The 13,362-nt window shown below is 46.3% G+C and overlaps 1 protein-coding gene across 4 annotated transcripts in view; it reads right to left on the reverse strand.

Moving 5' to 3' along the window:
- Positions 1-13,362, reverse strand: part of ANO9 (anoctamin 9) — a 769,113-nt gene that overhangs the window by 48,524 nt on the left and 707,227 nt on the right. For all 4 annotated transcript variants that reach the window (XM_078682729.1, XM_078682726.1, XM_078682727.1 and 1 more), the window contains 4 exons: positions 8,073-8,220; positions 3,397-3,495; positions 2,471-2,564; positions 1,555-1,667 (listed from right to left, as the gene is read on the reverse strand). In XM_078682729.1, coding sequence (XP_078538855.1) covers positions 1,555-1,667; positions 2,471-2,564; positions 3,397-3,495; positions 8,073-8,220 — 454 coding nt within the window. The remainder of the gene's footprint in view (positions 1-1,554; positions 1,668-2,470; positions 2,565-3,396; positions 3,496-8,072; positions 8,221-13,362) is intronic.

Genomic DNA, 13,362 nt, shown 5'->3' on the forward strand with positions numbered 1-13,362 from the left:
GCACTGTCCCCCATGCTCACAAATCGGCAGTCATCATTCCAATTCTGAAAAAGGCAGGCACCGATCCCTCCCTGCCTGCTAACTACCGTCCCATCTCCCTCCTTCCCTATCTGGCTAAGGTCTCAGAGGCCCATGTCACCAGGACCCTGAGTTCCTTCGTGGAATCGACTGGTCGCCTCTCTCCCCGCCAGGCGGGCTTTCGCCCACTGCACTCTACCAAGAAGGTAGTTGTGTCGGTGATGGACAAACTGAGGGAAGGCATTGACATCGGCCGCCCCCAGGCCCTGGTCCTATTAGATCTGTCCGCCGCATTCGACACGGTGGACCATGGCATTCTGTTGTCCTGTGTCGAAGCGGCGGGCATCGAGGGCATGGCCCTGACCTGGCTTCGCTCTTTTTTAACAGACAGAGAGCAGGCCGTCCATCTAGCCAACTTCGCTGCTCCACCCCGGAGAGTGACCTGCGGTGTTCCCCAGGGTTCCTCCTTGTCTCCTTTGTTGTTTAATTTATACATCTCACCCCTTATTTTTTCTTTACAGCAGATGGAGGTCTCGGTGTTCAACTACGCCGACGACCTCCAACTCATCTTTAACCTTTCCTGCTCCCCCACCTCTGCCCTGAACTTCCAAAGAGTTATGCTTTTCATTCAAGGATGGATGAACTGCAACCACCTTAAATTAAACCCCGACAAGACCGAATTGGTCTTGACGGGTGGTGGCTGCAGTCCCTGGTCCCCCGCTTTTTGGCCCCTTTCCCTTGGCCCCCCTCCCCTCCCTGTTCCCAAAGTTAAAACCCTGGGCATTTTCATCAACCCCCAGCTCACTCTTCATGCACAGATAAACTCAGTGGTGTCGGCTTGTTTTTTTTCCCTCCGCACCATTCGTAAGGTCGCCCGTTTTTTTTCTGTTACCGCACTCAAGCTCATCCTCATGGCCATGGTGCAATCGCGCCTTGACTATGGGAATGTGATCTACAATGGTGCCCCGGCCTACCTGATCCGCCGGCTTCAATCGATACAAAATCAGGCGGCCCGCCTGATTTATGGTCTCTCTAAATCCAACCATGTGACCCCTCTGTTGCAGTCTCTGCATTGGCTTCCGGTGAGGGAGAGGGCCCTATTTAAACTGGGCTGCATCACGTATCAGGCTAGGGCCGGGACTGCCCCCGCTTTCCTCTGTGAAGCTATTGTATCCTACCTCCCGACCAGAGAGCTCCGCTCCTCTCATCACGCTCTCCTGTCAGTCCCCCGTTTTAGGAAGCAGAAGTCCGGAGGGGCCAGATTTGCGGTGCTGGCTCCATCGTTTTGGAACTCGCTTCCTTTTGCAATCAGGACCTCATCGTCCTATCTGGAATTCCGTAAACTACTCAAGACGTTTTTGTTTTCCAGATCTGTAGCACCCTAGTTCTTTGCCTTGGCCTCCACCGATACACTGCTATCCAGCGCCATGAAACCGTCCCGGTAAAAGTGCGCTTAAGAAATATTTTAAAATTCAAATTCAAATCCCCTGTCCCCTCGAGAGGACGCTCGTCGGCTGTTCCCCCCATGGCACTCACCTGAGTTCTTCCAGTAATTCCTGGTGCTTCGTTTCCAGGGCTGTGTTTTTTACAGACTGGGGGATATCCGGCACAAACCAAGCAGCAATAAACTTAATGCAAACAACCACGTGCTGAAAAAAAGCGGGAAAGTGCGTTATAGCATTTACTTATCAGACATGGGGGGCTTCTTCCATCGCACAATTCCAAGGCCAGAACAAATGACGCATTATTCAGATGGACCCCGAACTCAGATAGGAAATGGATGGGCCAACTGCTGAGGCAGTTACCAATGCAGAAGTACATCCCAAAGTCATATTACAGCAATAGCACAGGGCCTGAAGGCAGACTAAGAGTAACATAGCATCGGTTGAAATAAATCTGTCAATCCCATGACCAGTGGCGTCTCCTCTTCTAAGGCGGAGCAGCGTTGCCCCACTGCTTATAGAGCAGTGAAAAGAGAAAAAAATAAAATGATAATAAGGTTATTATGGTTTTATGTTTAGTTTCTGCGGGCTGGGCAGGGCTGGGGCCTCAGGGCTGGGAAGAGGAGAATACTGTGCACACTAAGTGCGCATGACTGCTTGGCTGGCCGTTTTCGGACGGCCAAGCAGCCATGCTCACTTTGCATATTCCCCACCAGGCTGTAACGGACAGCCTGGGGGGAGTATGCACAGGTTTCCTGTCGTAATTTGAGTACCGATTCACAGCGCTCAGACCAATCACAATGCAGCATTGCAACGTTGTGATTGGCTCAATGGAGCCTGTGTGCTGGGTTCTTCCTGCAGCTTCTTTCAGAGCAGAGAAGCGGAGAAGAGAGATGCCGCTGTGGGAAAGGGAAAGTGTTTTTTTGTTTTTAAATTCCCCCCAACCTCCCCACCCCATTTATTACCAGCCACCACTGCCCATGACAGCCTTTCAAAAAGTGTGCCTTTACCTCAAACACAATCACAAATGCCAGGCGGGCCGCGAAGATGTGCCAGAACTGCACAGAGAAGTTATAGTCATCAGCGTTTCGGTAATCACGATACCTGTGGGTGAAGGAAGTATGAATTTAGAAGACAGGCGGACAAAGCCACAGAAAGTAGTGTTCAATAAACAGTAGGGCTGGGCAGAGGTCCTCCCCTATGTGGAACCTCTGCCATACTACGCAGTGTCCCACAAGCGGTGTTGGTCGTTAGGTTGCGCCGTTCGCACTGATTTTTAGCTCCGGGTGTTTGTCCTGCGATAGAAAATTTGCATTATCGGCATCATGTGCAGTGCAAGAGGACGCTCCTTCTTTCTGCCGCTCGAGTAAATGTTCTACTTGAGCAGCAACTTCTTCAATGCGAACGGATGTTTTCTCAACGCGAGCGGTTGCGACCATCCACGAACGCCCATGTTGAGAAATCTCGCTGGGAGTTGGTCTGGAGTAGGATTTTCCGCACTCGCCAATTTAATGTTGGGAGTGTGAGCAAGGAAAAACCTCAGCTCTGGGTTTTTCAAAATTCTGCGCACTAGGAAGATAAGCCAGAAAAAAAGAGGCAGGTTATAAGGTATGAATGAAAAAATAAATAAACTCCTAACATTGAGACCCAATGGGAGGACCGGACCAAACACAGGAGAGGGAATAACCACTTCTTTACCACAGTAACCAACCCTTAGAACAGCTGTTCATGCCAGTTTGAAAGGAAGATATCGTGGCACTGAACTTCCCAATGAACCAAGTACCTAGTTACGAACTGACCTCAAATCTGCTGACTTTTAAACAACCCAGCCTAACCACTAGACCATAATGCTTGCCGATGGCACCTGCTTGCTTGGGGTGCAGGGCAAGCCACGAACGGAAGCTTCCCAGGCAGCGATGAGGGGTCCATACTGTACCTGCAATGGGAGACGTTCACACTGGAGAGCTCGCTGTCACCCTTGAAGTCCCTGGTCTGGAATACTGACAGGCTGTTGTTAATGTAACCAGTCAAACAGCTGCAGGGAAGAGAAGAGAGAACACAGCCGATAAACACACGGTCGTAGGACTGAATACCTGCTGCGCGAGGCTCTGCGCTTATTACAAATCCCTCCCCTCTACCACTGTGCAAGAGAATACAGGGTGGAGGAGGGTGGAAGAGCGTGAGAGTGTGTGTTTGTGTGTGCACACCCATGCACACAAGCACTCACAAACGTGTGCAAGAGTGCACAGAGTGGAAGAGCGTGAAAGAGAGAGTGTGTTTGTGTGTGCACACCCATGCACACAAGCACTCACACACGTGTGCAAGAGTGCACAGGGTGGAAGAGCGTGAGAGTGTGTGTTTGTGTGTGCACACCCATGCACACAAGCACTCACACACGTGTGCAAGAGTGCACAGAGTGGAAGAGCGTGAAAGAGAGTGTGTGTTTGTGTGTGCACACCCATGCACACAAGCAATCACACACATGTGCAAGAGAGCACAGGGTGGAAGAGGGTGAGAGAGAGTGTGCATTTTTGTGTGTACACCCTTGCACACAAGCACTCACACACTTGTGCAAGAGAGCACAGGGTGAAAGCGGGTGAGAGAGCGCGCATTTCTGTGTGCACACCCATGTGTACAAGTACTCACACGTGTGCAAGATAGCACAGGGTGGAAAAGGGTGAGAGAGTGCGCCTTTGTGTGTGTACACCCATGCACACAAGTCCTCACACACATGTGCAAGAGAGCACAGGGTGGAAGAGGGTGAGAGAGAGTGCATCTGTGTGTGCACACCCATGCACGCAAGTACTCACACACGTGTGAGGAGAGCACAGGATGGAAGAGGGTGAGAGAGTGCACATTTGTGTGTGCACACCCATACACACAAGTTCTCACACACATGTGCAAGAGAGCACAGGGTGGAAGAGGGTAACGCCACTCTACTCTACAACACTCTATTCCACTCTATGCAACACCCTCTACACCACTCCATTCTACACCACTCCAAGGGACATTATGCCACTCCACTCTATGACCCTATACTCAACTCTGACACTGTGCTCCGCTTGATACCACTCAACTCTACGCCCTTACACTCAAAAACACTCTACTCTAACACTGTACGCTACTCCATGACACTCCATTTCACTCCACCTCTCTACGCCACTCAACTTCCCTGTATGCCTCGCTACACCACTCCATAACACTCCACTCTACTCCACTTTACGACACTCCACTCCACACCTCTCTCCTTTACCCTACTAACTTTTAGCCATGCTGAACAGAAGCCACTCTGGTGTACAACATTGCTAAAACACATTGTCATAGCCAGTAGCTCGTCCATAGGTAAGACCAATTGGCTTTGCCAATGCTTGTTAAGATTTTTGAGAATGTCTCGAGATTAGTCTCTCAGTATCCACTGATGGCCATCCTGGATATCAAAGTGATTAGAGAGTGGAGATAGACCACACACAATAAGAGCAGACCTCATTAACAAGATATATGGCACAATGAGCAACCCAATATACCCTTGAGGGTTTGGGCAAAGGAATGAAAGGGTAGAGATACCTTCAAGGGATTTTGATTGTAGATTTTAAATAATTTAGTGATTTAATCTAAGACCCACATAAATGATAGTCAAAAAATAAATTCAACAATTTTTGGTTAGTAAATCAATTTCGATTTAGTCACACTAAGTGATCCAAGCGTAAAAAACAGAAAAAAATGAAAAAAACAAGGGTGTATGTAAAAAATATATTTTATATGTATTCTTAGCCATATATAGGGTACTGAGGGTATATCAACAGAAATACAAGAAGTGCATATATCAGAAATGAAACAAGTTCATTGTAAACGTTGTAAACGCTATCCTTCTATATATAGAATTGATGGTTAAATTTAAATTTAAAAATCGTGTCGATGGTCTAATTCTTATCGTCAAATTTATGCCTGCAGTGCTAAAACGTACGTCTGTCACGTTTCTTAAAAAATCAATCCGCACTTGTTTCACCTCCTTAGTCAGGAACCAGATAATGAAATTCGTCCGCTTCTCAAAAGTGAGCGACGGATTTCATTATCTGGTTCCTGATAGTAATTATTCAAGAATCCATCCTTGTGACTCAATAGCTCACGAGGACAGTCGTGCATGTCTATTCATCAGCATTGCCTGGTATTTCGCCCAAAGGATCTTTTGGACATCTGTCTCTCTGATTGGACAATTATCTGCTACACACTATACAGGGGTCATCTTGTATATACTCTCTGTCCTGAAGATGGTCTCGGCAATTTATTTATAGAGACCGAAACGTCGACCTACGCTCTTTCTTCTTCGAATTTAACCATCAATTCTGTATATAGAAGGATAGCGTTTACAACGTTTACAATGAAGTTGTTTAATTTCTTCTATATGCACTTCTTGTATTTCTGTTGATATACCCTCAGTACCCTATATATGACTAAGAATACATATAAAATATATTTTTTACATACGCCCTTGTTTTTTCTGTTTTTTACGTTTGTTAGTGTGACTAAATCGAAATTGATTTACTAACCAAAAATCGTGGAATTTATTTTTTGACTATCATTTATGTGGGTCTTAGATTAAATCACTAAATTATTTAAATTCTACAATCAAAATCCCTTGAAGGTATCTCTACCCTTTCACTCATTAACAAGAGACTGAAAGAAATCTTAATTACAGAAAGATTTGGTAACAGATGATTGAATTTTGGGAAGCTTTCAGGCTAGGATGGGGATTTAGACTGTCGCTTGGTGACCGCATTATGACGTTTATGGCAAATGTTTGACAGTAACTGAGAAGCCAATTAAGCACATTTTTAGACAGCAGTTCATTGTGGCCACCACATTTTGCTATCAAGAATGCATGGTGGTACTGTCTTCAGATGAAAACACAAAAATGTGCTAAGGGTAATGGACGTCAGCTATACTTAAATCTCTAGCTACGTGTTGGATACACCTCGTAATAGAGAAACCGTCTGGGTTTGGGTCACATCAAACAAAGTCATTTAGAGGAGTCAATCAAGATTTGACAAACTCATGATGTCCCATTAAGAGAGGACCAGGTGTTTGGTAATTTTCACAGGCGTACCATACTACCATGCAGCTATTAAAAATGCACAGCAAGATTAGCTGGCTGGCCAAACAATTTGATATTGGATAGTGCCTTTGAGTCGCCAGATCATACTTCTATATTCATGGGACTGATGGCATGAGATACTGGTGTCAAGCAATGTTTGAAGGAACTGATGAGTTTGGTTCTGCACCTGAAAGCGCATGACGATAGTGTACCCTTACCTACTGCCCTGTACATGTCTCAGAGGGTAGTATACTCTATACTTCACTTTTTATGTTGGTGTATGGACTTGTTATAGTCCAGGAAAAAGAAGGGGACATCTATAAGTAAGACAGACATTACTACTTTGGTCGTCTTTGAATGGTGGAGTTAAAGGCCCCCATCACTCTCCCAGGCATTGGAGAAAAAGCTACGTACTTTCTGTAACAATCTTTCTGGTGGATACTCTATCTACCTGAAGTTTTATCACTGGTCCCTCCTGCCTCCCAGATCTGAAGGATGGTCATAGGCCTTAGTAACTGTGCACACACCTGGCATCATGTCTGGAACCAAACACCAAAGATATCCCTCATGAGGGTCAGTAACAGATTTAATCGGGGCTTAAAACCGGACTTTCTGGGAGGGGACATCTCTAGCAATGCACTTTGTTAAACGACATTTGGAAAAATAGATATTAAAGAGTTAATATCTATTTTTCCAAATGTCTTCGAGAGAATGCAAAGGAAGCAAGCTCCGGATCTGCACTGCAAGGGTACAGAAAAAAGGGAACGGACATCAATGCACCAGGGTGGGCAATATATGGTTTAAATTATATCATGCTGGCATAATTTCTGGCACCTAGATGGAGCCGGCGCTCCCTCCCAGCACTGGAGACCTATGAAAAGTTTCCAGATGTAGTCTGGCACCTGGGGCTATTCAACAGATGAGGAGTTGCAGGTCGAAGCATCCATTAGAGAGACGTTGTTGCATCCATTTTGTCTTCAGATAGTGGTGCATTGGTTTACCTAGGTCATCTGAGGCAGTCTGGATCCTGGTTTGTTCTGGGCCGGCCCTAGTCTTACCAACACTACAGGGTGTCACTAGCCTGAGGCTGGACACACTGGAGGAGTAAGGGCCAAGCTCAATGTATAAGCATGATACACACGTACAACATACATAGGTAGGTTTGGGCAGAGCAGAAAATGAGGTCAGACTGATGTTACAGAGAGGTCAGACTAAGGATTTAACGAAGGCCAGGCCTGAATTATAGGCAAGTCCTTTAGACCGTATTCGGAGGGCAGCCTGCGGGTATAAAAGATCGGGTTTTGTACATAGGGAGGTCTACGGGGGACTTGCGGAGGTCAGATTTTGGGCTTGGGAAGGTCAGGAAGTGGACATACAGTGATCAGTGTGGGGCAGAGGAGTCATAACGGGGCCCTTGAATGTTACAAACACGGTACTGGAAGTAAGCTTAGAAGTCAGGTCAAGAGGTTGGAGATAAATGGTGAACGAGTAGAGAAGGTTGAGTACACTGAGTCACTTACTCAATGTCAGAGGTGTTGCTGGACGCGCAGGGCCCATAGAAGTATTTGTAAATGATTCTTGGGATGAAATCAGAGGTGATAGCAATCACCAGCCCATTGGAGATGACAGCGAGAACCCCGATCGCCTCCAGGACCTGCAGCCATATACCTGTAAGGTAAAGTAGAGTGGGTGAGAGGAAGCAAAGAAGGAATACAAACAATAACCAGACCCACCCCAGAATAGGGACAGTGAAAGATGCTCAAGAATCGCAGGGCAGTGACACACTGCCCTACAGGAATCAGAAACAGTAAGAAACATCCCTCAGAATTCACAACAGTGACAGCATGCCCCCATGAATCAGGGTGGTAACACGGATCCCTTTAAATTTGGGCAAAGTAGCACCCACATTACTCTGTCATCAATGGTAGTGATTTTTAGAACAACATGGACAAGTCCTGCAGCAGGTAAAAGGTCTGGGATGATCCTCCGTCACCTGATCGCTGGATGCTAACAACAGGTCGTTGTTTTTAGAAACCCCTCACCCACCTACCTGGTAGGTGGCATGCTTCATCATCGGGGCCCAGCTGGATTACCGAGTGTAATCCAGCTGTGCTTCAACGCCTGTTTACAGCGGAGCAGGATATTGGGTGAAAGCGAAGTGCTATGTGAAGTGAGTTTATATATAAAAAAATGCCTATAGGAAATGCCCTTATAAAAGTTTTAATTGAAGGGTCCTATGGCATGGGTAAAAAACACATAGGCGGGATATATATGAGGTAAAGATGTGCCTCTATATCCCTATGCGAGGTGTAGGTCGACTAGTTTCAGCCTTCTACGGTAGTCGTGAGGCTTTCTTCAGGACCAAAAGTGGTGTGAGTGGTCAAAAAATTCTTGGGCGAAACACTGTGGTGTGTTTTATCAGCGCACACCCTAAAGTTCGCTGTGTATGTGGTGGATCAGCATACTTACAGATCTGGTACACAAAGTATTTTAACTTTGAGAGTGTCTGGATGCATAGATCCCGTCACACGTCAGCATACTTACAGACCGGATCTGTAAGTATGCTGATCCACCACATACACAGCGCACTTTAGGGTGTGCGCTGATAAAACACACCACAGTGGTCGCCCAAGAATTTTTTGACCACTCACACCACTTTTGGTGCCGATGCACATCGAGTAACAGAGCCCCATTGAGAGATCCCCAAAGGTATAATTACAAGTGGCTGAAATCACTTAGGGAACAAAAAGTGGGTTTTCCGAGGAAGAAGAAAAAACAAGCAGTGTTGTGAGGGTGCACTACCACAGGCTTTCACTAGGTGTCCCTTGGCACCTCTTTTGGCCTCATAGGGTACTGCACCCAGCAACGTGGCTAGAGAAAGGCTAGCTAGCTGCCGACGGGTGATCTGGGAATCAGTGTTCGAGTCTGGTGTCAGCTCAATATCCTGTGATAATGGGCTGATTGTTAAATTTGCCGTAATTGCAATCAACTAACATAATATAACATGAGAATAAGAATTCAGGTGCAGGTTTGGTCTATGGCTGGGTCATCAATGGCTATAGAAACGGAGAAGCTGCCATCTGGAGATCCCGCTCTATTGAAAAACAGGTCAGTGATGGCGGTAACGCATCAGCATGTGTGGTAGTAGAACAATCTACAAGGGAGCAAGTCATCGATGCAACAAGTAGCTCATGGTGCTTTTCTGTATACTTTAGGGAGCAGCACAGCAGCACTTGCCGTGGCAGAACTCACCACAGGGTCTGATTACTGAGATGAAAGTAGGCAGCCCAGGCCCAGAAGTTAATCAGTGCTCCCCCATCTCTACCAGCCCTGGAAGCCGGAACAGCATTACATACAGCGGGGGAATAGTTGGAGCTCAGTACAGATTGGTTGACCAGCCTGCAGACTACATAGTTTGTGAGCAAGGGAAAAAGAGCCTCCTAGGACAGGTCATCTCTGGGTATTGTGGCACCTAAATTTCTCAGCTAAATATCCTCCCTCATAGTCAATCAATGCTTTACATCAAACCCTGGTACTTCTGAATTAATCTTATGCATTTGTTCACAACAGTGACATTAAAGAGAAAGATTTTCCATTGTCTTTGTTTTTTGCATAACTTCATATATTTTATATCATTTACATTTTTTCATATTCTTATTTTGTATATTTTTTTCCTTGTTCATTCAAAGTAGAAAAAGTTTTTTTTAAACGATTATAACAAATACAAAAATGAACACAATCATTACAATCAAAGCCAGGGGTGTTCTGTTTTTCTATTGTACAGATTTGTTTATAGAATATTGATTGTAATGATTGTGATCATTTTTGTTTTTGTTATAATCTTTTTAAAAAACCTTTTTCTACTGGTACATATATAAATAGCGTGGTGATTGAAGGCTTTTAAAACACGAGAAGGGGCACAAATAGAGCCGCTTTGGTGTGGTGTTTTGGTCTTCGAAAATGCATGTGATGAAATATAAATAGAATCATTTTGGGCAATGGTCAGTAAATTAATATATGGGTGTTTTTGGTGATGGTGTATTTTCAATACATGGTGACTAGCTGGTGTGTAGTATACTTATTTAACAACAAGGGGTGGTGATGGACAGAGTTTCTGAATTAAGCAGAATACTCTCACCCAGTCAAGAGATCAGGGCTAGATCCAACACCGTTTTTTAGCTCACTGCACCATCCCAGTTCAGAACCCGGCTATATGCAAATTAGTCTGTTCCTGTCCCAGGGCATGATGGGAACAGGGCAAACCAAACTACCAAGCCAATTCTTACACTGGGAAGGAAACAAGCTTCCGGGGACCGGTTTCTGGCATTTCAGCCGTCGTCGACCCGGCTTGCTTGAATCCTGATGGTGCAATGAGCAAGGGACTCACATCTGAGTATACCCTTCCACGCTTAGGGTGGACAAAATATTTAACAACAAGGGGTGGTGATGGACAGAGTTTCTGAATTAAGCAGAATACTCTCACCCAGTCAAGAGATCAGGGCTAGATCCAACACCGTTTTTTAGCTCACTGCACCATCCCAGTTCAGAACCCGGCTATATGCAAATTAGTCTGTTCCTGTCCCAGTGCATGATGGGAACAGGGCAAACCAAACTACCAAGCCAATTCTTACACTGGGAAGGAAACAAGCTTCCGGGGACTGGTTTCTGGCATTTCAGCCGTCGTCGGCCCGGCTTGCTTGAATCCTGATGGTGCAATGAGCAATGGACTCACATCTGAGTATACCCTTCCACGCTTAGGGTGGACAAAATATTTAACAACAAGGGGTGGTGATGGACAGAGTTTCTGAATTAAGCAGAATACTCTCACCCAGTCAAGAGATCAGGGCTAGATCCAACACCGTTTTTTAGCTCACTGCACCATTCCAGTTCAGAACCCGGCTATATGCAAATTAGTCTGTTCCTGTCCCAGTGCATGATGGGAACAGGGCAAACCAAACTACCAAGCCAATTCTTACACTGGGAAGGAAACAAGCTTCCGGGGACCGGTTTCTGGCATTTCAGCCGTCGTCGGCCCGGCTTGCTTGAATCCTGATGGTGCAATGAGCAAGGGACTCACATCTGAGTATACCCTTCCACGCTTAGGGTGGACAAAATATTTAACAACAAGGGGTGGTGATGGACAGAGTTTCTGAATTAAGCAGAATACTCTCACCCAGTCAAGAGATCAGGGCTAGATCCAACACCGTTTTTTAGCTCACTGCACCATCCCAGTTCAGAACCCGGCTATATGCAAATTAGTCTGTTCCTGTCCCAGTGCATGATGGGAACAGGGCAAACCAAACTACCAAGCCAATTCTTACACTGGGAAGGAAACAAGCTTCCGGGGACCGGTTTCTGGCATTTCAGCCGTCGTCGGCCCGGCTTGCTTGAATCCTGATGGTGCAATGAGCAAGGGACTCACATCTGAGTATACCCTTCCATGCTTAGGGTGGACAAAATATTTAACAACAAGGGGTGGTGATGGACAGAGTTTCTGAATTAAGCAGAATACTCTCACCCAGTCAAGAGATCAGGGCTAGATCCAACACCGTTTTTTAGCTCACTGCACCATCCCAGTTCAGAACCCGGCTATATGCAAATTAGTCTGTTCCTGTCCCAGTGCATGATGGGAACAGGGCAAACCAAACTACCAAGCCAATTCTTACACTGGGAAGGAAACAAGCTTCCGGGGACCGGTTTCTGGCATTTCAGCCGTCGTCGGCCCGGCTTGCTTGAATCCTGATGGTGCAATGAGCAAGGGACTCACATCTGAGTATACCCTTCCACGCTTAGGGTGGACAAAATATTTAACAACAAGGGGTGGTGATGGACAGAGTTTCTGAATTAAGCAGAATACTCTCACCCAGTGAAGAGATCAGGGCTAGATCCAACACCGTTTTTTAGCTCACTGCACCATCCCAGTTCAGAACCCGGCTATATGCAAATTAGTCTGTTCCTGTCCCAGTGCATGATGGGAACAGGGCAAACCAAACTACCAAGCCAATTCTTACACTGGGAAGGAAACAAGCTTCCGGGGACCGGTTTCTGGCATTTCAGCCGTCGTCGGCCCGGCTTGCTTGAATCCTGATGGTGCAATGAGCAAGGGACTCACATCTGAGTATACCCTTCCACGCTTAGGGTGGACAAAATATTTAACAACAAGGGGTGGTGATGGACAGAGTTTCTGAATTAAGCAGAATAATCTCACCCAGTCAAGAGATCAGGGCTAGATCCAACACCGTTTTTTAGCTCACTGCACCATCCCAGTTCAGAACCCGGCTATATGCAAATTAGTCTGTTCCTGTCCCAGTGCATGATGGGAACAGGGCAAACTAAACTACCAAGCCAATTCTTACACTGGGAAGGAAACAAGCTTCCGGGGACCGGTTTCTGGCATTTCAGCCGTCGTCGGCCCGGCTTGCTTGAATCCTGATGGTGCAATGAGCAAGGGACTCACATCTGAGTATACCCTTCCACGCTTAGGGTGGACAAAATATTTAACAACAAGGGGTGGTGATGGACAGAGTTTCTGAATTAAGCAGAATACTCTCACCCAGTCAAGAGATCAGGGCTAGATCCAACACCGTTTTTTAGCTCACTGCACCATCCCAGTTCAGAACCCGGCTATATGCAAATTAGTCTGTTCCTGTCCCAGTGCATGATGGGAACAGGGCAAACCAAACTACCAAGCCAATTCTTACACTGGGAAGAAAACAAGCTTGCTCACTGCTCCATCAGGATTCAAGCAAGCCGGGCCGACGACGGCTGAAATGCCAGAAACCGGTCCCCGGAAGCTTGTCTCCTTTCTGG

The sequence above is a fragment of the Lissotriton helveticus genome, chromosome 3_1 (genome assembly GCF_964261635.1).
Source record: "Lissotriton helveticus chromosome 3_1, aLisHel1.1, whole genome shotgun sequence".
NCBI classification, from domain to species: domain Eukaryota; kingdom Metazoa; phylum Chordata; class Amphibia; order Caudata; family Salamandridae; genus Lissotriton; species Lissotriton helveticus.